The sequence below is a fragment of the Hoplias malabaricus genome, chromosome 5 (genome assembly GCF_029633855.1).
Source record: "Hoplias malabaricus isolate fHopMal1 chromosome 5, fHopMal1.hap1, whole genome shotgun sequence".
Classification (NCBI taxonomy): Eukaryota; Metazoa; Chordata; class Actinopteri; order Characiformes; family Erythrinidae; genus Hoplias; species Hoplias malabaricus.
Window position 1 is genome coordinate 497,501 of NC_089804.1, and position 25,538 is coordinate 523,038.

At 48.0% G+C, this 25,538-nt stretch overlaps 1 protein-coding gene across 1 annotated transcript in view; it reads left to right on the forward strand.

The window, feature by feature from the left end:
- Nucleotides 1-25,538, forward strand: part of atp1b2a (ATPase Na+/K+ transporting subunit beta 2a) — a 70,228-nt gene that overhangs the window by 32,438 nt on the left and 12,252 nt on the right. Inside the window, exons 5-6 of the mRNA XM_066671081.1 lie at nucleotides 20,028-20,087; nucleotides 24,038-24,133. Coding sequence (XP_066527178.1) covers nucleotides 20,028-20,087; nucleotides 24,038-24,133 — 156 coding nt within the window. The remainder of the gene's footprint in view (nucleotides 1-20,027; nucleotides 20,088-24,037; nucleotides 24,134-25,538) is intronic.

Genomic DNA, 25,538 nt, shown 5'->3' on the forward strand with positions numbered 1-25,538 from the left:
CACACAGCACACAGATCACCCTGTACACACACACAGAACAAAGACCACCCTGTATACACACACAGACTACCCTGTACACACTCAGCACAGAGACCACCCTGTTCACACACACAGCACACAGACCACACTGTACACACACATAGGATACAGACCACACTGTACACACACACCGCATAGAGACCACACTGTACACACACAGAACAGAGACCACCCTGTACACACACACAGCACACAGACCACTCTGTACCCACACAGCACACAGACCACGCTGTACACAAACACAGCACACAGACCACCCTGTACACAAACAGCACACAGACCGCCCTGTACACATACACACACACACACACACGCACAGCACAGAGTCCACACTGTACATACACACAGCACAGAGACCACACTGTACACACACAGCACAGAGACCACCCTGTACACACACAGCACACAGGCCACTCTGTACACACACACAGCACACAGACCACCCTGTACACACACACAGCACAGAGACCACCCTGTACACACACAGCACACACACAACCCTGTACACAAACACAGCACACAGACCACCCTGTACACAAACAGCACACAGACCGCCCTGTACACATACACACACACAGACCACCCTGTACACATACACACACACACACACGCACAGCACAGAGACCACACTGTACACACACAGCACACAGACCACCCTGTACACAAACAGCACACAGACCGCCCTGTACACATACACACACACAGACCACCCTGTACACACACACACACACACACACTCACACACACAGCACACAGACCACCCTGTACACACACACACAACTAACAGACCACCCTGTACACACACAGCACAGAGACCACACTGTACACACACAGCACAGAGACCACCATGTACACACACAGCACACAGACCACACTGTACACACACACACACAGCTAACAGACCACTCTGTACACACTCAGCACAGAGACCACCCTGTACACCCTGTGTGATTGGCTGGTTTGGAGAGCTGTGTGTGATTGGCTAGTTTTGAGAGCTGTTTTTGCTTGGCCTGTTGGAGAGTTGTGTGTGATTGGCCGGTTTGGAGAGCTGTGTGTGATTGGCCTGTTGGAGAGCTGTGTGTGATTGGCCTGTTGGAGAGCTGTGTGTGATTGGCCTGTTGGAGAGTTATGTGTGATTGGCCTGTTGGACAGTTATGTGTGATTGGCCTGTTGGACAGTTATGTGTGATTGGCCTGTTTGAGAGTTGTGTGTGATTGGCCTGTTGGAGAGTTGTGTGTGATTGGCCTGTTGGAGAGTTATGTGTGATTGGCCTGTTGGAGAGATATGTGTGATTGGCCTGTTTGACAGTTGTGTGTGATTGGCCTGTTGGAGAGTTGTGTGTGATTGGCAAGTTTGGAGAGCTGTGTGTGATTGGCCAGTTTGGAGAGTTGTGTTTGATTTGCCTGTTGGAGAGCTGTGTGTGATTGGCCAGTTTGGAGAGCTGTGTCTGATTGGCAAATTTGTAGAGCTGTGTGTGATTGGCCTGTTGGAGAGCTGTGTGTGATTGGCCTGTTGGAGAATTGTGTGTGATTGGCGTGTTGGAGAGTTGTGTGTGATTGGCCTGTTGGAGAGTTGTGTGTGATTGGCAAGTTTGGAGAGCTGTGTGTGATTGGCCAGTTTGGAGAGTTGTGTGTGATTGGCCTGTTGGAGAGCTGTGTGTGATTGGCAAGTTTGGAGAGCTGTGTGTGATTGGCAAATTTGTAGAGCTGTGTGTGATTGGCCTGTTGGAGAGCTGTGTGTGATTGGCAAGTTTGGAGAGCTGTAAGTGATTGGCCTGTTGGAGAGCTGTGTTTGATTGGCCTGTTTGGAGAGCTGTGTATGATTGGCCTGTTGGAGAGCTGTGTGTGATTGGCCTGTTGGAGAGCTGTGTGTGATTGGCCTGTTGGAGAGTTATGTGTGATTGGCCTGTTGGAGAGTTATGTGTGATTGGCCTGTTGGAGAGTTGTGTGTGATTGGCCTGTTGGAGAGTTATGTGTGATTGGCCTGTTGGAGAGATATGTGTGATTGGCCTGTTTGACAGTTGTGTGTGATTGGCCTGTTGGAGAGTTGTGTGTGATTGGCCTGTTGAAGAGTTGTGTGTGATTGGCCTGTTGGAGAGTTGTGTGTGATTGGCCTGTTGGAGAGTTATGTGTGATTGGCCTGTTGGAGAGTTGTGTGTGATTGGCCTGTTGGAGAGATATGTGTGATTGGCCTGTTTGACAGTTGTGTGTGATTGGCCTGTTGGAGAGTTGTGTGTGATTGGCCTGTTGGAGAGTTGTGTGTGATTGGCCTGTTGGAGAGTTATGTGTGATTGGCCTGTTGGAGAGTTGTGTGTAATTGGCCAATTTGGAGAGCTGTGTGTAATTGGCCTGTTGGAGAGCTGTGTGTGATTGGCAAGTTTGGAGAGCTTTGTGTGATTGGCCAGTTTGGAGAGCTGTGTGTGATTGGCCTGTTGGAGAGTTGTGTGTGATTGGCCTGTTGGAGAGCTGTGTGTGATTGGCCTGTCGGAGAGTTGTGTGTGATTGGCCTGTTGGAGGGATGTGTGTGATTGGCCTGTTGGAAAGCTGTGTGTGATTGGCCTGTTTGAGAGTTGTGTGTGATTGGCCTGTTGGAGAGCTGTGTGTGATTGGCCTGTTGGAAAGCTGTGTGTGATTGGTCTGTTTGAGAGTTGTGTGTGATTGGTCTGTTGGAGAGCTGTGTGTGATTCATTTGTTTGGATGGCTCTGTGTGATTGGCCAATTTGGAGAGCTGTATGTGATTGGCTGGCTTGGAGAGCTGTGTGTGAGTGGCCAGTTTGGAGAGCTGTGTGTGATTGGCCTGTTGGAGAGCTGTGTGTGATTGGCCTGTTGAAGAGTTGTGTGTGATTGGCCTGTTGGAGAGTTATGTGTGATTGGCCTGTTGGAGAGTTATGTGTGATTGGCAAGTTTGGAGAGTTGTGTGTGATTGGCCTGTTGGAGAGCTGTGTGTGATTGGCCTGTTGGAGAGCTGTGTGTGATTGGCCTGTTGGAGAGCTGTGTGTGATTTGCCTGTTGGAGAGTTGTGTGTAATTGGCCTGTTGGAGAGCTGTGTGTAATTGGCCTGTTGGAGAGCTGTGTGTGATTGGCAAGTTTGGAGAGCTTTGTGTGATTGGCCAGTTTGGAGAGCTGTGTGTGATTGGCCTGTTGGAGAGCTGTGTGTGATTGGCCTGTTGGAGAGCTGTGTGTGATTGGCCTGTTGGAGAGCTGTGTGTGATTGGCAAGTTTGGAGAGCTGTGTGTGATTGGCCAGTTTGGAGAGTTGTGTGTGATTTGCCTGTTGGAGAGCTGTGTGTGATTGGCAAGTTTGGAGAGCTGTGTGTGATTGGCAAATTTGTAGAGCTGTGTGTGATTGGCCTGTTGGAGAGCTGTGTGTGATTGGCAAGTTTGGAGAGCTGTAAGTGATTGGCCTGTTGGAGAGCTGTGTTTGATTGGCCTGTTGGAGAGTTGTGTGTGATTGGCCGGTTTGGAGAGCTGTGTATGATTGGCCTGTTGGAGAGCTGTGTGTGATTGGCCTGTTGGAGAGCTGTGTGTGATTGGCCTGTTGGAGAGTTATGTGTGATTGGCCTGTTGGAGAGTTATGTGTGATTGGCCTGTCGGAGAGTTGTGTGTGATTGGCCTGTTGGAGAGTTATGTGTGATTGGCCTGTTGGAGAGATATGTGTGATTGGCCTGTTTGACAGTTGTGTGTGATTGGCCTGTTGGATAGCTGTGTGTGATTGGCCTGTTGGAGAGTTGTGTGTGATTGGCCTGTTGGAGAGTTGTGTGTGATTGGCCTGTTGGAGAGTTATGTGTGATTGGCCTGTTGGAGAGTTGTGTGTGATTGGCCTGTTGGAGAGATATGTGTGATTGGCCTGTTTGACAGTTGTGTGTGATTGGCCTGTTGGAGAGTTGTGTGTGATTGGCCTGTTGGAGAGTTGTGTGTGATTGGCCTGTTGGAGAGTTATGTGTGATTGGCCTGTTGGAGAGTTGTGTGTAATTGGCCAATTTGGAGAGCTGTGTGTAATTGGCCTGTTGGAGAGCTGTGTGTGATTGGCAAGTTTGGAGAGCTTTGTGTGATTGGCCAGTTTGGAGAGCTGTGTGTGATTGGCCTGTTGGAGAGTTGTGTGTGATTGGCCTGTTGGAGAGCTGTGTGTGATTGGCCTGTCGGAGAGTTGTGTGTGATTGGCCTGTTGGAGGGATGTGTGTGATTGGCCTGTTGGAAAGCTGTGTGTGATTGGCCTGTTTGAGAGTTGTGTGTGATTGGCCTGTTGGAGAGCTGTGTGTGATTGGCCTGTTGGAAAGCTGTGTGTGATTGGTCTGTTTGAGAGTTGTGTGTGATTGGCCTGTTGGAGAGTTGTGTGTGATTGGTCTGTTGGAGAGCTGTGTGTGATTCATTTGTTTGGATGGCTCTGTGTGATTGGCCAATTTGGAGAGCTGTATGTGATTGGCTGGCTTGGAGAGCTGTGTGTGAGTGGCCAGTTTGGAGAGCTGTGTGTGATTGGCCTGTTGGAGAGCTGTGTGTGATTGGCCTGTTGAAGAGTTGAGTGTGATTGGCCTGTTGGAGAGCTGTGTGTGATTGGCCTGTTGGAGAGCTGTGTGTGATTGGCCTGTTGGAGAGTTATGTGTGATTGGCCTGTTGGAGAGTTATGTGTGATTGGCAAGTTTGGAGAGTTGTGTGTGATTGGCCTGTTGGAGAGCTGTGTGTGATTGGCCTGTTGGAGAGCTGTGTGTGATTGGCCTGTTGGAGAGCTGTGTGTGATTGGCCTGTTGGAGAGTTGTGTGTAATTGGCCTGTTGGAGAGCTGTGTGTAATTGGCCTGTTGGAGAGCTGTGTGTGATTGGCAAGTTTGGAGAGCTTTGTGTGATTGGCCAGTTTGGAGAGCTGTGTGTGATTGGCCTGTTGGAGAGCTGTGTGTGATTGGCCTGTTGGAGAGCTGTGTGTGATTGGCCTGTTGGAGAGCTGTGTGTGATTGGCAAGTTTGGAGAGCTGTGTGTGATTGGCCAGTTTGGAGAGTTGTGTGTGATTTGCCTGTTGGAGAGCTGTGTGTGATTGGCAAGTTTGGAGAGCTGTGTGTGATTGGCCTGTTGGAGAGCTGTGTGTGATTGGCAAGTTTGGAGAGCTGTGTGTGATTGGCCTGTTGGAGAGCTGTGTTTGATTGGCCTGTTGGAGAGTTGTGTGTGATTGGCCGGTTTGGAGAGCTGTGTGTGATTGGCCTGTTGGAGAGCTGTGTGTGATTGGCCTGTTGGAGAGCTGTGTGTGATTGGCCTGTTGGAGAGCTGTGTGTGATTGGCCTGTTGGAGAGTTATGTGTGATTGGCCTGTTTGAGAGTTGTGTGTGATTGGCCTGTTGGAGAGTTGTGTGTGATTGGCCTGTTGGAGAGAAATGTGTGATTGGCCTGTTTGACAGTTGTGTGTGATTGGCCTGTTGGATAGTTGTGTGTGATTGGCCTGTTGGAGAGTTGTGTGTGATTGGCCTGTTGGAGAGTTGTGTGTGATTGGCCTGTTGGAGAGCTGTGTGTGATTGGCCTGTTGGAGAGAAATGTGTGATTGGCCTGTTTGACAGTTGTGTGTGATTGGCCTGTTGGATAGTTGTGTGTGATTGGCCTGTTGGAGAGTTGTGTGTGATTGGCCTGTTGGAGAGTTATGTGTGATTGGCCTGTTGGAGAGAAATGTGTGATTGGCCTGTTTGACAGTTGTGTGTGATTGGCCTGTTGGATAGTTGTGTGTGATTGGCCTGTTGGAGAGTTGTGTGTGATTGGCCTGTTGGAGAGTTGTGTGTGATTGGCCTGTTGGAGAGCTGTGTGTGATTGGCCTGTTGGAGAGTTATGTGTGATTGGCCTGTTGGAGAGATATGTGTGATTGGCCTGTTGGAGAGATATGTGTGATTGGCCTGTTTGACAGTTGTGTGTGATTGGCCTGTTGGAGAGTTGTGTGTGATTGGCCTGTTGGAGAGTTGTGTGTGATTGGCCTGTTAGAGAGTTATGTGTGATTGGCCTGTTGGAGAGCTGTGTGTGATTGGCCTGTTGGAGAGATATGTGTGATTGGCCTGTTTGACAGTTGTGTGTGATTGGCCTGTTGGAGAGTTGTGTGTGATTGGCCTGTTGGAGAGTTGTGTGTGATTGGCCTGTTTGACAGTTGTGTGTGATTGGCCTGTTGGAGAGTTGTGTGTGATTGGCCTGTTGGAGAGTTGTGTGTGATTGGCCTGTTAGAGAGTTATGTGTGATTGGCCTGTTGGAGAGCTGTGTGTGATTGGCCTGTTGGAGAGATATGTGTGATTGGCCTGTTTGACAGTTGTGTGTGATTGGCCTGTTGGAGAGTTGTGTGTGATTGGCCTGTCGGAGAGTTGTGTGTGATTGGCCTGTTGGAGAGTTATGTGTGATTGGCCTGTTGGAGAGTTGTGTGTAATTGGCCAATTTGGAGAGCTGTGTGTAATTGGCCTGTTGGAGAGCTGTGTGTGATTGGCAAGTTTGGAGAGCTTTGTGTGATTGGCCAGTTTGGAGAGCTGTGTGTGCTTGGCCTGTTGGAGAGTTGTGTGTGATTGGCCTGTTGGAGAGCTGTGTGTGATTGGCCTGTCGGAGAGTTGTGTGTGATTGGCCTGTTGGAGGGATGTGTGTGATTGGCCTGTTGGAAAGCTGTGTGTGATTGGCCTGTTTGAGAGTTGTGTGTGATTGGCCTGTTGGAGAGTTGTGTGTGATTGGCCTGTTGGAGAGCTGTATGTGATTCATTTGTTTGGATGGCTCTGTGTGATTGGCCAATTTGGAGAGCTGTATGTGATTGGTTGGCTTGGAGAGCTGTGTGTGAGTGGCCAGTTTGGAGAGCTGTGTGTGATTGGACTGTTGGAGAGCTGTGTGTGATTGGCCTGTTGGAGAGCTGTGTGTGATTGGCCTGTTGGAGAGCTGTGTGTGATTGGCATGTTTGGAGAGCTGTGTGTGATTGGCCTGTTGGAGAGCTGTGTTATTGGCCTGTTGGAGAGTTATGTGTGATTGGCCTGTTGGAGAGTTGTGTGTAATTAGCCTGTTGGAGAGCTGTGTGTAATTGGCCTGTTGGAGAGCTTTGTGTGAGTGGCCAGTTTGGAGAGCTGTGTGTGATTGGCCTGTTGGAGAGCTGTGTGTGATTGGCCTGTTGGAGAGTTATGTGTGATTGGCCTGTTGGACAGTTATGTGTAATTGGCCTGTTTGAAAGTTATGTGTGATTGGCCTGTTGGAGAGTTATGTGTGATTGGCAAGTTTGGAGAGCTGTGTGTGATTGGCCTGTTGGAGAGTTATGTGTGATTGGCCTGTTGGAGAGCTGTGTGTGATTGGCCTGTTGGAGAGCTGTGTGTGATTGGCCTGTTGGAGAGCTGTGTGTGATTGGCCTGTTGGAGAGCTGTGTGTGATTGGCCTGTTGGAGAGTTGTGTGTGATTGGCCTGTTGGAGAGCTGTGTGTGATTGGCAAGTTTGGAGAGCTGTGTGTGATTGGCCAGTTTGGAGAGCTGTGTGTGATTGGCCTGTTGGAGAGTTGTGTGTGATTGGCCTGTTGGAGAGCTTTGTGTGATTGGCCTGTTGGAGAGCTGTGTGTGATTCATTTGTTTGGATGGCTCTGTGTGATTGGCCAATTTGGAGAGCTGTATGTGATTGGCTGGCTTGGAGAGCTGTGTGAGTGGCCAGTTTGGAGAGCTGTGTGTGATTGGCCTGTTGGAGAGCTGTGTGTGATTGGCCTGTTGAAGAGTTGTGTGTGATTGGCCTGTTAGAGAGTTATGTGTGATTGGCCTGTTGGAGAGTTATGTGTGATTGGCAAGTTTGGAGCGCTGTGTGTGATTGGCCTGTTGGAGAGTTGTGTGTGATTGGCCTGTTGGAGAGTTATGTGTGATTGGCCTGTTGGAGAGCTGTGTGTGATTGGCCTGTTGGAGAGCTGTGTGTGATTGGCCTGTTGGAGAGCTGTGTGTGATTGGCCTGTTGGACAGTTATGTGTGATTGGCCTGTTGGAGAGTTGTGTGTGATTGGCCTGTTGGAGAGTTGTGTGTGATTGGCCTGTTGGAGAGTTATGTGTGATTGGCCTGTTGGAGAGATATGTGTGATTGGCCTGTTTGACAGTTGTGTGTGATTGGCCTGTTGGAGAGTTGTGTGTGATTGGCCTGTTGGAGAGCTGTGTGTGATTGGCCTGTTGGAGAGTTGTGTGTGATTGGTCTGTTTGAGAGTTGTGTGTGATTGGCCTGTTGGAGAGCTGTGTGTGATTGGTCTGTTGGAGAGCTGCGTGTGATTCACTTGTTTGGATGGCTCTGTGTGATTGGCCAATTTGGAGAGCTGTATGTGATTGGCTGGCTTGGAGAGCTGTGTGTGAGTGGCCAGTTTGGAGAGCTGTGTGTGATTGGCCTGTTGGAGAGCTGTGTGTGATTGGCCTGTTGGAGAGCTGTGTGTGATTGGCCTGTTGGAGAGTTATGTGTGATTGGCCTGTTGGAGAGCTGTATGTGATTGGCAAGTCTGGAGAGCTTTGTGTGATTGACCAGTTTGGAGAGCTGTGTGTGATTGGCCTGTTGGAGAGCTGTGTGTGATTGGCCTGTTGGAGAGCTGTGTGTGATTGGCCTGTTGGAGAGCTGTGTGTGATTGGCCTGTTGGAGAGCTGTGTGTGATTGGCCTGTTGGATAGCTGTGTGTGATTGGCCAGTTTGGAGAGCTGTGTGTGATTGGCCAGTTTGGAGAGTTGTGTGTGATTGGCCTGTTGGAGAGCTGTGTGTGATTTGCCTGTTGGAGAGCTGTGTGTGATTGGCAAGTTTGGAGAGCTGTGTGTGATTGGCCACTTTGGAGAGTTGTGTGTGATTTGCCTGTTGGAGAGCTGTGTGTGATTGGCAAGTGTGGAGAGCTGTGTGTGATTGGCCTGTTGGAGAGCTGTGTGTGATTGGCAAGTTTGGAGAGCTGTGTGTGATTGGCCTGTTGGAGAGCTGTGTGTGATTGGCAAGTTTGGAGAGCTGTGTGTGATTGGCCTGTTGGAGAGTTGTGTGTGATTGGCCTGTTGGAGAGTTATGTGTGATTGGCCTGTTTGAGAGTTGTGTGTGATTGGCCTGTTGGAGAGCTGTGTGTGATTGGCCTGTTGGAGAGCTGTGTGTGATTGGCCTGTTGGAGAGCTGTGTGTGATTGGCCTGTTGGAGAGCTGTGTGTGATTGGCAAGTTTGGAGAGCTTTGTGTGATTGGCCTGTTTGGAGAGCTGTGTGTGATTTGCCTGTTGGAGAGTTGTGTGTAATTGGCCTGTTGGAGAGTTGTGTGTGATTGGCCTCTTGGAGAGCTGTGTGTAATTGGCCTGTTGGAGAGTTGTGTGTGATTGGCCTGTTGGAGAGCTGTGTGTGATTGGCCTGTTGGAGAGTTGTGTGTGATTGGCCTGTTGGAGAGCTGTGTGTGATTGGCCTGTTGGAGAGCTGTGTGTGATTGGCCTGTTGGAGAGTTGTGTGTAATTGGCCTGTTGGAGAGCTGTGTGTAATTGGCAAGTCTGGAGAGCTGTGTGTGATTGGCCTGTTGGAGAGCTGTGTGTGATTGGCAAGTTTGGAGAGCTTTGTGTGATTGGCCTGTTTGGAGAGCTGTGTGTGATTGGCCTGTTGGAGAGTTGTGTGTAATTGGCCTGTTGGAGAGTTGTGTGTGATTGGCCTGTTGGAGAGCTGTGTGTGATTGGCAAGTCTGGAGAGCTTTGTGTGATTGGCCAGTTTGGAGAGATGTGTGTGATTGGCCTGTTGGAGAGTTGTGTGTGATTGGCCTGTTGGAGAGCTGTGTGTGATTGGCCTGTTGGAGAGCTGTGTGTGATTGGCCTGTTGGAGAGTTGTGTGTAATTGGCCTGTTGGAGAGCTGTGTGTGATTGGCAAGTCTGGAGAGCTTTGTGTGATTGGCCAGTTTGGAGAGCTTTGTGTGATTGGCCTGTTGGAGAGCTGTGTGTGATTGGCAAGTTTGGAGAGCTGTTTGTGATTGGCCTGTTGGAGAGCTGTGTGTGATTGGCAAGTTTGGAGAGCTGTGTGTGATTGGCCTGTTGGAGAGTTGTGTGTGATTGGCCTGTTGGAGAGCTGTGTGTGATTGGCCTGTTGAAGAGTTATGTGTGATTGGCCTGTTTGAGAGTTGTGTGTGATTGGCCTGTTGGAGAGCTGTGTTTGATTGGCCAGTTTGGAGAGCTTTGTGTGATTGGCCTGTTTGGAGAGCTGTGTGTGATTGGCAAGTTTGGAGAGCTTTGTGTGATTGCCCTGTTTGAGAGTTGTGTGTGATTGGCCTGTTGGAGAGCCGTGTGTGATTGGCCTGTTGGAGAGCTGTGTGTGATTTGCCTGTTGGAGAGCTGTGTGTGATTTGCCTGTTGGAGAGCTGTGTGTGATTGGCATGTTTGGAGAGTTGTGTGTGATTGGTCTTTTGGAGAGTTTTGTGTGATTGGCCGGTTTGGAGAGCTGTGTGTGATTGGCCTGTTGGAGAGTTGTGTGTGATTGGCCAGTTTGGAGAGCTGTGTGTGATTGGTCTGTTGGAGAGTTGCGTGTGATTGGCCTGTTGGAGAGCTGTCTGTGATTGGCCTGTTGGAGAGCTCTGTGTGATTGGCCTGTTGGAGAGCTGTGTGTGATTGGCAAGTTTGGAGAGCTTTGTGTAATTGGCCTGTTTGAGAGCTGTGTGTGATTGGCCTGTTGGAGAGCTGTGTGTGATTGGCCTGTTGGAGAGCTGTGTGTGATTGGCAAGTTTGGAGAGCTGTGTTTGATTGGCCTGTTGGAGAGCTGTGTGATTGGTCTGTTGGAGAGTTTTGTGTGATTGGCCGGTTTGGAGAGCTGTGTTTGATTGGCCTGTTGGAGAGCTGTGTGTGATTGGCCTGTTGGAGAGCTGTGTGTGATTGGCCTGTTGGAGAGCTGTGTGTGATTGGCAAGTTTGGAGAGCTTTGTGTAATTGGCCTGTTTGAGAGCTGTGTGTGATTGGCCTGTTGGAGAGCTGTGTGTGATTGGCCTGTTGGAGAGCTGTGTGTGATTGGCAAGTTTGGAGAGCTGTGTTTGATTGGCCTGTTGGAGAGCTGTGTGATTGGTCTGTTGGAGAGTTTTGTGTGATTGGCCGGTTTGGAGAGCTGTGTTTGATTGGCTAGTTGGAGAGCTGTGTGTGATTGGCCTGTTGGTGAGCTGTGTGTGATTGGCCTGTTGGAGAGCTTTGTGTGATTGGCCTGTTGGAGAGCTGTGTGTGATTGGCAAGTTTGGAGAGCTGTGTTTGATTGGCCTGTTGGAGAGCTGTGTGATTGGTCTGTTGGAGAGTTTTGTGTGATTGGCCGGTTTGGAGAGCTGTGTTTGATTGGCTAGTTGGAGAGTTTTGTGTGATTGGCCGGTTTGGAGAGCTGTGTGTGATTGGCCTGTTGGAGAGCTTTGTGTGATTGGCCTGTTGGAGAGCTCTGTGTGATTGGCCTGTTGGAGAGCTGTGTGTGATTGGCCTGTTGGAGAGTTATGTGTGATTGGCCTGTTTGAGAGTTGTGTGTGATTGGCCTGTTGGAGAGCTGTGTGTGATTGGCCTGTTGGAGAGCTGTGTTTGATTGGCCAGTTTGGAGAGCTTTGTGTGATTGGCCTGTTTGGAGAGCTGTGTGTGATTGGCAAGTTTGGAGAGCTTTGTGTGATTGGCCTGTTTGAGAGTTGTGTGTGATTGGCCTGTTGGAGAGCCGTGTGTGATTGGCCTGTTGGAGAGCTGTGTGTGATTGGCAAGTTTGGAGAGCTTTGTGTGATTGGCCTGTTTGGAGAGCTGTGTGTGATTGGCCTGTTGGAGAGCTGTGTGTGATTGGCCTGTTGGAGAGCTGTGTGTGATTGGCCTGTTGGAGATCTGTGTGTGATTTGCCTGTTGGAGAGCTGTGTGTGATTGGCATGTTTGGAGAGCTGTGTGTGATTGGCCTGTTGGAGAGCTGTGTGTGATTGGCAAGTTTGGAGAGCTGTGTTTGATTGGCCTGTTGGAGAGCTGTGTGATTGGTTTGTTGGAGAGTTTTGTGTGATTGGCCGGTTTGGAGAGCTGTGTTTGATTGGCTAGTTGGAGAGCTGTGTGTGATTGGCCTGTTGGTGAGCTGTGTGTGATTGGCCTTTTGGAGAGCTTTGTGTGATTGGCCTGTTGGAGAGCTGTGTGTGATTGGCAAGTTTGGAGAGCTGTGTTTGATTGGCCTGTTGGAGAGCTGTGTGATTGGTCTGTTGGAGAGTTTTGTGTGATTGGCCGGTTTGGAGAGCTGTGTTTGATTGGCTAGTTGGAGAGTTTTGTGTGATTGGCCGGTTTGGAGAGCTGTGTGTGATTGGCCTGTTGGAGAGCTTTGTGTGATTGGCCTGTTGGAGAGCTCTGTGTGATTGGCCTGTTGGAGAGCTGTGTGTGATTGGCCTGTTGGAGAGTTATGTGTGATTGGCCTGTTTGAGAGTTGTGTGTGATTGGCCTGTTGGAGAGCTGTGTGTGATTGGCCTGTTGGAGAGCTGTGTTTGATTGGCCAGTTTGGAGAGCTTTGTGTGATTGGCCTGTTTGGAGAGCTGTGTGTGATTGGCAAGTTTGGAGAGCTTTGTGTGATTGGCCTGTTTGAGAGTTGTGTGTGATTGGCCTGTTGGAGAGCCGTGTGTGATTGGCCTGTTGGAGAGCTGTGTGTGATTGGCAAGTTTGGAGAGCTTTGTGTGATTGGCCTGTTTGGAGAGCTGTGTGTGATTGGCCTGTTGGAGAGCTGTGTGTGATTGGCCTGTTGGAGAGCTGTGTGTGATTGGCCTGTTGGAGATCTGTGTGTGATTTGCCTGTTGGAGAGCTGTGTGTGATTGGCATGTTTGGAGAGTTGTGTGTGATTGGTCTTTTGGAGAGTTTTGTGTGATTGGCCGGTTTGGAGAGCTGTGTGTGATTGGCCTGTTGGAGAGTTGTGTGTGATTGGCAAGTTTGGAGAGCTGTGTGTGATTGGTCTGTTGGAGAGTTGCGTGTGATTGGCCTGTTGGAGAGCTGTCTGTGATTGGCCTGTTGGAGAGCTCTGTGTGATTGGCCTGTTGGAGAGCTGTGTGTGATTGGCAAGTTTGGAGAGCTGTGTGTGATTGGCAAGTTTGGAGAGCTTTGTGTGATTGGCCTGTTTGGAGAGCTGTGTGTGATTGGCCTGTTGGAGAGCTGTGTGTGATTGGCCTGTTGGAGAGCTGTGTGTGATTGGCCTGTTTGAGATCTGTGTGTGATTTGCCTGTTGGAGAGCTGTGTGTGATTGGCATGTTTGGAGAGTTGTGTGTGATTGGTCTTTTGGAGAGTTTTGTGTGATTGGCCGGTTTGGAGAGCTGTGTGTGATTGGCCTGTTGGAGAGTTGTGTGTGATTGGCCTGTTGGAGAGCCGTGTGTGATTGGCCTGTTGGAGAGCTTTGTGTGATTGGCCTGTTGGAGAGCTGTCTGTGATTGGCCTGTTGGAGAGCTCTGTGTGATTGGCCTGTTGGAGAGCTGTGTGTGATTGGCAAGTTTGGAGAGCTGTGTGTGATTGGCAAGTTTGGAGAGCTTTGTGTGATTGGCCTGTTTGGAGAGCTGTGTGTGATTGGCCTGTTGGAGAGCTGTGTGTGATTGGCCTGTTGGAGAGCTGTGTGTGATTGGCCTGTTGGAGATCTGTGTGTGATTTGCCTGTTGGAGAGCTGTGTGTGATTGGCATGTTTGGAGAGTTGTGTGTGATTGGTCTTTTGGAGAGTTTTGTGTGATTGGCCGGTTTGGAGAGCTGTGTGTGATTGGCCTGTTGGAGAGTTGTGTGTGATTGGCCTGTTGGAGAGCCGTGTGTGATTGGCCTGTTGGAGAGCTGTGTGTGATTGGCCTGTTGGAGAGCTGTGTGTGATTGGCCTGTTGGAGAGCTGTGTGTGATTGGCAAGTTTGGAGAGCTGTGTGTGATTGGCCTGTTGGAGAGCTGTGTGTGATTGGCAAGTTTGGAGAGCTGTGTGTGATTGGCCTGTTGGAGAGTTGTGTGTGATTGGCCTGTTGGAGAGTTATGTGTGATTGGCCTGTTTGAGAGTTGTGTGTGATTGGCCTGTTGGAGAGCTGTGTGTGATTGGCCTGTTGGAGAGCTGTGTGTGATTGGCCTGTTGGAGAGCTGTGTGTGATTGGCCTGTTGGAGAGCTGTGTGTGATTGGCAAGTTTGGAGAGCTTTGTGTGATTGGCCTGTTTGGAGAGCTGTGTGTGATTGGCCTGTTGGAGAGTTGTGTGTAATTGGCCTGTTGGAGAGTTGTGTGTGATTGGCCTCTTGGAGAGCTGTGTGTAATTGGCCTGTTGGAGAGTTGTGTGTGATTGACCTGTTGGAGAGCTGTGTGTGATTGGCCTGTTGGAGAGTTGTGTGTGATTGGCCTGTTGGAGAGCTGTGTGTGATTGGCCTGTTGGAGAGCTGTGTGTGATTGGCCTGTTGGAGAGTTGTGTGTAATTGGCCTGTTGGAGAGCTGTGTGTAATTGGCAAGTCTGGAGAGCTGTGTGTGATTGGCCTGTTGGAGAGCTGTGTGTGATTGGCAAGTTTGGAGAGCTTTGTGTGATTGGCCTGTTTGGAGAGCTGTGTGTGATTGGCCTGTTGGAGAGTTGTGTGTAATTGGCCTGTTGGAGAGTTGTGTGTGATTGGCCTGTTGGAGAGCTGTGTGTGATTGGCAAGTCTGGAGAGCTTTGTGTGATTGGCCAGTTTGGAGAGATGTGTGTGATTGGCCTGTTGGAGAGTTGTGTGTGATTGGCCTGTTGGAGAGCTGTGTGTGATTGGCCTGTTGGAGAGCTGTGTGTGATTGGCCTGTTGGAGAGTTGTGTGTAATTGGCCTGTTGTAGAGCTGTGTGTGATTGGCAAGTCTGGAGAGCTTTGTGTGATTGGCCAGTTTGGAGAGCTGTGTGTGATTGGCCTGTTGGAGAGCTGTGTGTGATTGGCAAGTTTGGAGAGCTGTTTGTGATTGGCCTGTTGGAGAGCTGTGTGTGATTGGCAAGTTTGGAGAGCTGTGTGTGATTGGCCTGTTGGAGAGTTGTGTGTGATTGGCCTGTTGGAGAGCTGTGTGTGATTGGCCTGTTGGAGAGTTATGTGTGATTGGCCTGTTTGAGAGTTGTGTGTGATTGGCCTGTTGGAGAGCTGTGTGTGATTGGCCTGTTGGAGAGCTGTGTTTGATTGGCCAGTTTGGAGAGCTTTGTGTGATTGGCCTGTTTGGAGAGCTGTGTGTGATTGGCAAGTTTGGAGAGCTTTGTGTGATTGGCCTGTTTGAGAGTTGTGTGTGATTGGCTTGTTGGAGAGCCGTGTGTGATTGGCCTGTTGGAGAGCTGTGTGTGATTGGCCTGTTTGGAGAGCTGTGTGTGATTGGCCTGTTGGAGAGCTGTGTGTGATTGGCCTGTTGGAGATCTGTGTGTGATTGGCCTGTTGGAGAGCTGTGTGTGATTGGCATGTTTGGAGAGTTGTGTGTGATTGGTCTTTTGGAGAGTTTTGTGTGATTGGCCGGTTTGGAGAGCTGTGTGTGATTGGCCTGTTGGAGAGTTGTGTGTGATTGGCCAGTTTGGAGAGCTGTGTGTGATTGGTCTGTTGGAGAGTTGCGTGTGATTGGCCTGTTGGAGAGCTGTCTGTGATTGGCCTGTTGGAGAGCTCTGTGTGATTGGCCTGTTGGAGAGCTGTGTGTGATTGGCAAGTTTGGAGAGCTTTGTGTAATTGGCCTGTTTGAGAGCTGTGTGTGATTGGCCTGTTGGAGAGCTGTGTGTGATTGGCCTGTTGGAGAGCTGTGTGTGATTGGCAAGTTTGGAGAGCTGTGTTTGATTGGCCTGTTGGAGAGCTGTGTGATTGGTCTGTTGGAGAGTTTTGTGTGATTGGCCGGTTTGGAGAGCTGTGTTTGATTGGCCTGTTGGAGAGCTGTGTGTGATTGGCCTGTTGGAGAGCTGTGTGTGATTGGCCTGTTGGAGAGCTGTGTGTGATTGGCAAGTTTGGAGAGCTTTGTGTAATTGGCCTGTTTGAGAGCTGTGTGTGATTGGCCTGTTGGAGAGCTGTGTGTGATTGGCCTGTTGGAGAGCTGTGTGTGATTGGCAAGTTTGGAGAGCTGTGTTTGATTGGCCTGTTGGAGAGCTGTGTGATTGGTCTGTTGGAGAGTTTTGTGTGATTGGCCGGTTTGGAGAGCTGTGTTTGATTGGCTAGTTGGAGAGTTTTGTGTGATTGGCCGGTTTGGAGAGCTGTGTGTGATTGGCCTGTTGGAGAGCTTTGTGTGATTGGCCTGTTGGAGAGCTCTGTGTGATTGGCCTGTTGGAGAGCTGTGTGTGATTGGCCTGTTGGAGAGTTATGTGTGATTGGCCTGTTTGAGAGTTGTGTGTGATTGGCCTGTTGGAGAGCTGTGTGTGATTGGCCTGTTGGAGAGCTGTGTTTGATTGGCCAGTTTGGAGAGCTTTGTGTGATTGGCCTGTTTGGAGAGCTGTGTGTGATTGGCAAGTTTGGAGAGCTTTGTGTGATTGGCCTGTTTGAGAGTTGTGTGTGATTGGCCTGTTGGAGAGCCGTGTGTGATTGGCCTGTTGGAGAGCTGTGTGTGATTGGCAAGTTTGGAGAGCTTTGTGTGATTGGCCTGTTTGGAGAGCTGTGTGTGATTGGCCTGTTGGAGAGCTGTGTGTGATTGGCCTGTTGGAGAGCTGTGTGTGATTGGCCTGTTGGAGATCTGTGTGTGATTTGCCTGTTGGAGAGCTGTGTGTGATTGGCATGTTTGGAGAGTTGTGTGTGATTGGTCTTTTGGAGAGTTTTGTGTGATTGGCCGGTTTGGAGAGCTGTGTGTGATTGGCCTGTTGGAGAGTTGTGTGTGATTGGCCAGTTTGGAGAGCTGTGTGTGATTGGTCTGTTGGAGAGTTGCGTGTGATTGGCCTGTTGGAGAGCTGTCTGTGATTGGCCTGTTGGAGAGCTCTGTGTGATTGGCCTGTTGGAGAGCTGTGTGTGATTGGCAAGTTTGGAGAGCTGTGTGTGATTGGCAAGTTTGGAGAGCTTTGTGTGATTGGCCTGTTTGGAGAGCTGTGTGTGATTGGCCTGTTGGAGAGCTGTGTGTGATTGGCCTGTTGGGGAGCTGTGTGTGATTGGCCTGTTGGAGATCTGTGTGTGATTTGCCTGTTGGAGAGCTGTGTGTGATTGGCATGTTTGGAGAGTTGTGTGTGATTGGTCTTTTGGAGAGTTTTGTGTGATTGGCTGGTTTGGAGAGCTGTGTGTGATTGGACTGTTGGAGAGTTGTGTGTGATTGGCCAGTTTGGAGAGCTGTGTGTGATTGGTCTGTTGGAGAGTTGCGTGTGATTGGCCTGTTGGAGAGCTGTCTGTGATTGGCCTGTTGGACAGCTCTGTGTGATTGGCCTGTTGGAGAGCTGTGTGTGATTGGCAAGTTTGGAGAGCTTTGTGTAATTGGCCTGTTTGAGAGCTGTGTGTGATTGGCCTGTTGGAGAGCTGTGTGTGATTGGCAAGTTTGGAGAGCTGTGTTTGATTGGCCTGTTGGAGAGCTGTGTGATTGGTCTGTTGGAGAGTTTTGTGTGATTGGCCGGTTTGGAGAGCTGTGTTTGATTGGCCTGTTGGAGAGCTGTGTGTGATTGGCCTGTTGGAGAGCTGTGTTTGATTGGCAAGTTTGGAGAGCTTTGTGTAATTGGCCTGTTTGAGAGCTGTGTGTGATTGGCCTGTTGGAGAGCTGTGTGTGATTGGCCTGTTGGAGAGCTGTGTGTGATTGGCAAGTTTGGAGAGCTGTGTTTGATTGGCCTGTTGGAGAGCTGTGTGATTGGTCTGTTGGAGAGTTTTGTGTGATTGGCCGGTTTGGAGAGCTGTGTTTGATTGGCTAGTTGAAGAGCTGTGTGTGATTGGCCTGTTGGAGAGCTGTGTGTGATTGGCCTGTTGGAGAGCTGTGTGTGATTGGCAAGTTTGGAGAGCTGTGTTTGATTGGCCTGTTGGAGAGCTGTGTGATTGGTCTGTTGGAGAGTTTTGTGTGATTGGCCGGTTTGGAGAGCTGTGTTTGATTGGCTAGTTGGAGAGTTTTGTGTGATTGGCCGGTTTGGAGAGCTGTGTGTGATTGGCCTGTTGGAGAGCTTTGTGTGATTGGCCTGTTGGAGAGCTGTGTGTGATTGGCCTGTTGGAGAGTTATGTGTGATTGGCCTGTTGGAGAGCTCTGTGTGATTGGCCTGTTGGAGAGCTGTGTGTGATTGGCCTGTTGGAGAGTTATGTGTGATTGGCCTGTTTGAGAGTTGTGTGTGATTGGCCTGTTGAAGAGCTGTGTGTGATTGGCCTGTTGGAGAGCTGTGTTTGATTGGCCACTTTGGAGAGCTTTGTGTGATTGGCCTGTTTGGAGAGCTGTGTGTGATTGGCAAGTTTGGAGAGCTTTGTGTGATTGGCCTGTTTGAGAGTTGTGTGTGATTGGCCTGTTGGAGAGCCGTGTGTGATTGGCCTGTTGGAGAGCTGTGTGTGATTGGCAAGTTTGGAGAGCTTTGTGTGATTGGCCTGTTTGGAGAGCTGTGTGTGATTGGCCTGTTGGAGAGCTGTGTGTGATTGGCCTGTTGGAGAGCTGTGTGTGATTGGCCTGTTGGAGATCTGTGTGTGATTTGCCTGTTGGAGAGCTGTGTGTGATTGGCATGTTTGGAGAGTTGTGTGTGATTGGTCTTTTGGAGAGTTTTGTGTGATTGGCCGGTTTGGAGAGCTGTGTGTGATTGGCCTGTTGGAGAGTTGTGTGTGATTGGCCAGTTTGGAGAGCTGTGTGTGATTGGTCTGTTGGAGAGTTGCGTGTGATTGGCCTGTTGGAGAGCTGTCTGTGATTGGCCTGTTGGAGAGCTCTGTGTGATTGGCCTGTTGGAGAGCTGTGTGTGATTGACAAGTTTGGAGAGCTTTGTGTAATTGGCCTGTTTGAGAGCTGTGTGTGATTGGCCTGTTGGAGAGCTGTGTGTGATTGGCCTGTTGGAGAGCTGTGTGTGATTGGCAAGTTTGGAGAGCTGTGTTTGATTGGCCTGTTGGAGAGCTGTGTGATTGGTCTGTTGGAGAGTTTTGTGTGATTGGCCGGTTTGGAGAGCTGTGTTTGATTGGCCTGTTGGAGAGCTGTGTGTGATTGGCCTGTTGGAGAGCTGTGTGTGATTGGCAAGTTTGGAGAGCTTTGTGTAATTGGCCTGTTTGAGAGCTGTGTGTGATTGGCCTGTTGGAGAGCTGTGTGTGATTGGCCTGTTGGAGAGCTTTGTGTGATTGGCAAGTTTGGAGAGCTGTGTTTGATTGGCCTGTTGGAGAGCTGTGTGATTGGTCTGTTGGAGAGTTTTGTGTGATTGGCCGGTTTGGAGAGATGTGTTTGATTGGCTAGTTGGAGAGCTGTGTGTGATTGGCCTGTTGGTGAGCTGTGTGTGATTGGCCTGTTGGAGAGCTTTGTGTGATTGGCCTGTTGGAGAGCTGTGTGTGATTGGCAAGTTTGGAGAGCTGTGTTTGATTGGCCTGTTGGAGAGCTGTGTGATTGGTCTGTTGGAGAGTTTTGTGTGATTGGCCGGTTTGGAGAGCTGTGTTTGATTGGCTAGTTGGAGAGTTTTGTGTGATTGGCCGGTTTGGAGAGCTGTGTGTGATTGGCCTGTTGGAGAGCTTTGTGTGATTGGCCTGTTGGAGAGCTCTGTGTGATTGGCCTGTTGGAGAGTTGTGTGTGATTGGCCAGTTTGGAGAGCTGTGTTTGATTGGTCTTTTGGAGAGTTTTGTGTGATTGGCCAGTTTGGAGAGCTGTATGTGATTGGCCTGTTGGAGAGCTCTGTGTGATTGGCCTGTTGGAGAGTTGTGTGTGATTGGCCAGTTTGGAGAGTTGTGTGTGATTGGCCAGTTTGGAGAGCTGTGTGTAATTGGCCAGTTTGGAGAGTTTTGTGTGATTGGCCTGTTTGGAGAGCTGTGTTTGATTGGCTAGTTGGAGAGCTGTGTGTGATTGGCCTGTTGGAGAGCTGTGTGTGATTGGCCTGTTGGAGAGCTGTGTGTGATTGGCCTGTTGGAGAGCTGTGCGTGATTGGCTGGTTTAAGAAAGCTTTGTATGATTGGCCAGGCTTGGAAGGCTGTGTGTGATTGGATGTAATAATATTATATGTAAAGTACAGAAATGGTTTGGTGTTGGAGATCATGTGTTTATCCTCTGAACTTTGTTCCCCTTTTAGGTGATTGGAATGCGGCCTGGGAAGGACGGACAGTCTCCGTATGTCTCCTGTGGTGCAAAGGTAACAGAAGCTTTGAGACCTTTTCCTGCGCTCTGTTTTCTCTCACCTCACTAACTCCACCCACCCCCCTTCAACTCCATTAACTTCACCCTCTTCATTACCCAGGGTCCCCTCAGGTGTTTCCCTCATGAATTTCATAGAAATATTGTTTCAGTTCTGGGAATATATCAGTAACACCTGGAAAGATGTTAATTTGGATCATTATGTCACTGATTATTTCTGGCAGTTTTGTAGTATATTAGCCTATGTTTAGCTGCTAATAGTCAGTTTGTACCTTGATATCAGATGGTGATTGGCTGAAGGATGTTCTGTATGTAAATCTGTAAGGAGTTTTTGCATGACATAATTGCTCAGGTGTAATGCATGTTATTTATGTCATATAAAAAAACTAGGGACATTCTACTGGAACATGGTTATTTTCCTAATACAGGATCTCGGTTAATGTTTATACACACCTCCTCCACTACAATTAATGCTGCTTTCAAGAGCTTATCTGAAGGTTGTATGTACCAGGGGGTCAAGGGCGTAGAATTAGCATGGATGGAAGTGACATGTCCCTATCAATATAGAGCAATTATTGAATTATCCCCAAGTATAATTTGATCTTCTCAAAAAAAAATCTTCTCAACATCTCATTACCCTAGAAGAGCAGAAAGTGTTAAATCATGTTCTCTACTCAAGTCCTATCTCCCCATAACACATATGGCCAATCAATCAATGTGGAGTATGGGATGGCAATTTGTTCCACTTGTGCATCTACGAGTTTCACGGTACACATGTGTGAGTGCACAGGGAAGACCCCTGGTGTAAAGCTTTTACCAACTGATGTCACAAAGCAGCTTCATCGAAATCCAGTAAAGACAAGTTCACCCAAAATAAATATAACTTTCTCTACTGTTCAGAAACAAAATTAGAAAATTGGTAAATCCCAGTTTCTTGAACAAAGCATAACTCTTCTGCTTTAACCCCACCCTCTCTAAGCCCCTCCTACTCCATCTAACTGCTTTATATTCAAAACCCCATCAAAATTTCCTCCCCATTTCCTTGTTTTAATCCCTCCCTCTGTCTCTATAAGCCTCTCTTCTCTGGTTTTGATGTCTTCTCTCCCATCATTTCATCCAGACTCTATTTCTTCTCAGAAATATAAAGTGGGAGAGGAAGAATGGGTGAGTCTGGAGTCTGTAGGAAAATTAGACTCTAGTAGACCAGAGTAGAATTCATTACAGTAGACTCCAATGAACCACAGTAACATCCGCTAGAGCAGTGGTTCTCAAACTGTGGTACGCCAAATGTACTACTTAGTTAAGGAATTTATTCCTAACTGGAAATCTAAATTTGTGTAAATTACATAAAGTTTCACATTTCCCATAACTGTGCCCCAATTAATTTGTTTATTAAAAAAAAAAAAAAAAAAAAAAAAAAAAAAAAAAAAAAAACACACCACACACACACACACACCATGCTACGCATTCACCGTAATAGATTATGTCTGTAAGGGAACGGCAGGTGGGATTCAGGGAGGGAACATGATCCCCCAAGTTTTTAGAGAAATCCGTGTAAAGAAAGTTTCAGCTGTTTACTGGACATAGGCAAAGGCTAGAGACAGACATGAGTAATTTGGATTTTATTTTAAAAAGGGCAAAGCAAAAACGTGAATAACCCTAAGACCAACCCCTGAGGAATACTCAGGAGCCCAGAAGGACTAATGTCAGGAATCACGGATGGCGGACTGACAAAGGCGGACGCACACGCTAAAACACAGACTTTATTAACAAAAGACTATAACAAAACAAAGACTTTAACAGAAAGGCAACACACAGGGAGCTAACAAAGACAGAGAAAGGGAGCTAAGCAGGCTAAACTAAAAATACAAAGAGCTGGACAGACTAAACCTAAAACGGAGAACTATAGCAAATGGGAAAGACAGACAGACTAAAGACCTAGACAGAGATATTTGACAGAGACCTAGACAGAGATACTTCACTAAGACCAAGAAAGCTATATAAACACAGATAGCTAACACTAAACATAACAGTGCTAAATCAGAAACTAAACACAGAGGGCTAGAGCAAACAAGACAGACAGACTTAATAACATGACAAAGGAAACGACTGAGACAGACAGACCTGACTGGGCAACATGACACAGCAACATTGGAAGAGGAACATGACTAGAAGAATGAAACGAATGACAGACAAACAAGAAGTGAGACAAGGGAACTTAAATACATGACACAGACAAGACACACCTGAGACAGATAACAAGGAGAGGGCGGAGACTTGGACAATAACAAACAGAGCCATGTGCTAAAAGAGCACATGGCGGGGAAAACAGACATGACAGGACGAGGGCGTGACAACTAAATCCAGAGGCAAATGCAGAGAAAACCTTAGCAAGAATTATGTACCAGCAAGACACAATAGAAGAAAAGAATCGGATGAGGGAAAACGTGGCTGTTCTTTGCATCATTACAGCATTCATTCTTCACCTACTGCTACTACTACAAATGTAGAGAACCACTGTGACCTGCTCCAAATGGAGCCTGTTAAAGCATGATACTGATATTACACTGACCTCTTCTTTTTTTTTGTTTTTTTCAAAATGCGTATTGCCTGTAAATTTTATATGTTCTCATAAATATAAAATTGTATTTAAAACATTCAGTTTTAATGACTCCCTATAGTCATTTGTATTCATGTATTCAGTTATTTTAGATCATTTTGTGTAAAACTGCAAATTTCAGATAAATAAAAAGCAACAAAAACATGCAGGGATTGAAGTAAGATTTTGCCTTATGCCCCCGACACAGTGGGAGAACCAGGGCCCATGTTTCTCTGGTAAAAATCATAGGTGGTACTTGGAGGTTTTGGTTTTATAACGGGTGGAACATGCTCTATAAAGTTTGGGAACCTCTGCACTAGACCACTATAACATCCACTAGACCCCATCAAACTCCACTGCACCACAGTAACATCCACTAGACCCCAACAGACTCCACTGGACCACTATAACATCCACTAGATCACATCAAACTCCACTGCACCACAGTAACATCCACTAGACCCCAACAGACTCCACTGGACCACTATAACATCCACTAGATCACATCAAACTCCACTGGACCACTGTAACATCCACTAGACCCCAACAGACTCCACTGGACCACTGTAACATCCACTAGACACCAACAGACTCCACTGGACCACTGTAACATCCACTAGACCCCAACAGACTCCACTGGACCACAGAAACATCCACTAGACCCCAACAGACTCCACTGCACCACAGTAAGATCCACTAGACCCCAACAGACTCCACTGAACCACAGTAACATCCACTAGACCCCAACAGACTCCATTGGACTACTGTAATATCCACTAGACCCCAACAGACTCCATTGGACCACTGTAACATCCACTAGACCCCAACATACACCATTCGACTAGGGTAACATCCACTAGATCCCAACAGACACCACTGAACCACAGTAACATCCACTAGATCACAGTAACATCCACTGGACCCCAGCAGACACTAGACCCCAACAGACTTTACTAGACCCCAGTAACATCCACTAGACCCCAGCAGACACTAGACTCCAACACACTCTACAAGACCCCAGTAACATCCACTAGACCCCAGCAGACTCCACTAGACCCCATCAGACACTAGACCACAAAAGACTCCACTAGACCCCAGTAACATCCACTAGACCCCAGCAGACACAACTAGACCCCAGCAGACACTAGACCCCAACAGACTCTGCTAGACCCAAGTAACATCCACTAGACCCCAGCACACTCTACTAGACCGCAGTAACACCCACTAAGACAGTGGACTATTTTAGACTACACTAAAGTTGTGAATATTCTTTCCCTCTCTTTCTTTCTCTCTCTCTCTGTGTCTTTCTCTCTCTCTCTCTGTGTCTTTCTCTCTCTCTCTCTCTGTAGAAGGAGGATAGTGAGCTGTTAGGAAACATGGCATACTTTCCTCCAAATGGGAGCTTTAACCTGATGTATTACCCTTATTACGGTAAACGAGCACAGGTGGGTTACACAGATCAGACACAAAACAGATCAGACACAGCACAGATCAGACATTACACAGGTCAAATACAACACAGTCCAGATGCAACACAGATCAGATAATACACAGGTCAAACACAACACAGTTGAGGCAAAACACAGATCAAATACAACACAGATCAGATACAACACAGGTCAGACACTTCACAGTTCAAACAACAAAGTTCAGACACAACACAGCTCAAACACAACACAGTTCAGACACTACACGGTTGAAACACAACACATATCAGACACAACACAGATCAGGCACAACACAGGTCAAACACAGCACAATTCAGACACAACACAGATCAGACACTTCACAGCTCAAAACATACAGTTCAGACACAACACAAATCAGGCACTACACAGATCAGGCACAACGCAGATCAGACACTACACAGATCAGGCACAATGCAGATCAGACACTACACCGTTCAAACACAACAAAAATCAGACACTACACAGGTCAAACACAACATAGTTCAGACACAACACAGTTCAGACACAACACAGATCAGACACAACACATATCAGGCACTACACATATGAGGCACAATGCAGATCAGACACAACACAGGTCAAACACAACATACTTCAGACACAAATCAGACACTACACAGTTCAAACAAAACACAGATCAGACACAACACAGATCAGACACTACACAGGTCAAACACAACATAGATCAGACACTACACAGGTCAAACACAACACAGATCAGACACAACACAGGTCAAACACAACATAGTTCAGACACAACACAGTTCAGACACAACACAGATCAGACACAACACATATCAGGCACTACACATATGAAGCACAATGCAGATCAGACACTACACCATTGAAACACAACACATATCAGACACAACACAGATCAAACACAACACAGTTCAGACACAACACAGATCAGACACTTCACAGTTCAAACCATACAGTTCAAACACAACGCAGATCAGGCACTACACAGTTCAGACTCAATGCAGATCAGACACAACACAAGTCAATCATAACACAGTTCAGACACAACACAGATCAGACACAATACAGATCAGACACTACACAGGTCAGGCACAACGCAGATCAGACACTACACAGATCAGGCACAATGCAGATCAGACACTACACCGTTCAAACACAACAAAAATCAGACACTACACAGGTCAAACACAATACAGATCAGACACAACAAAGATCAGACACTACACGGTTGAAACACAACACATATCAGACACAACACAGATCAGGCACAACACAGGTCAAACACAACACAATTCAGACACAACACAGATCAGACACTTCACAGTTCAAACCATATAGTTCAGACACAACACAAATCAGGCATTACACAGATCAGGCACAACGCAGATCAGACACTACA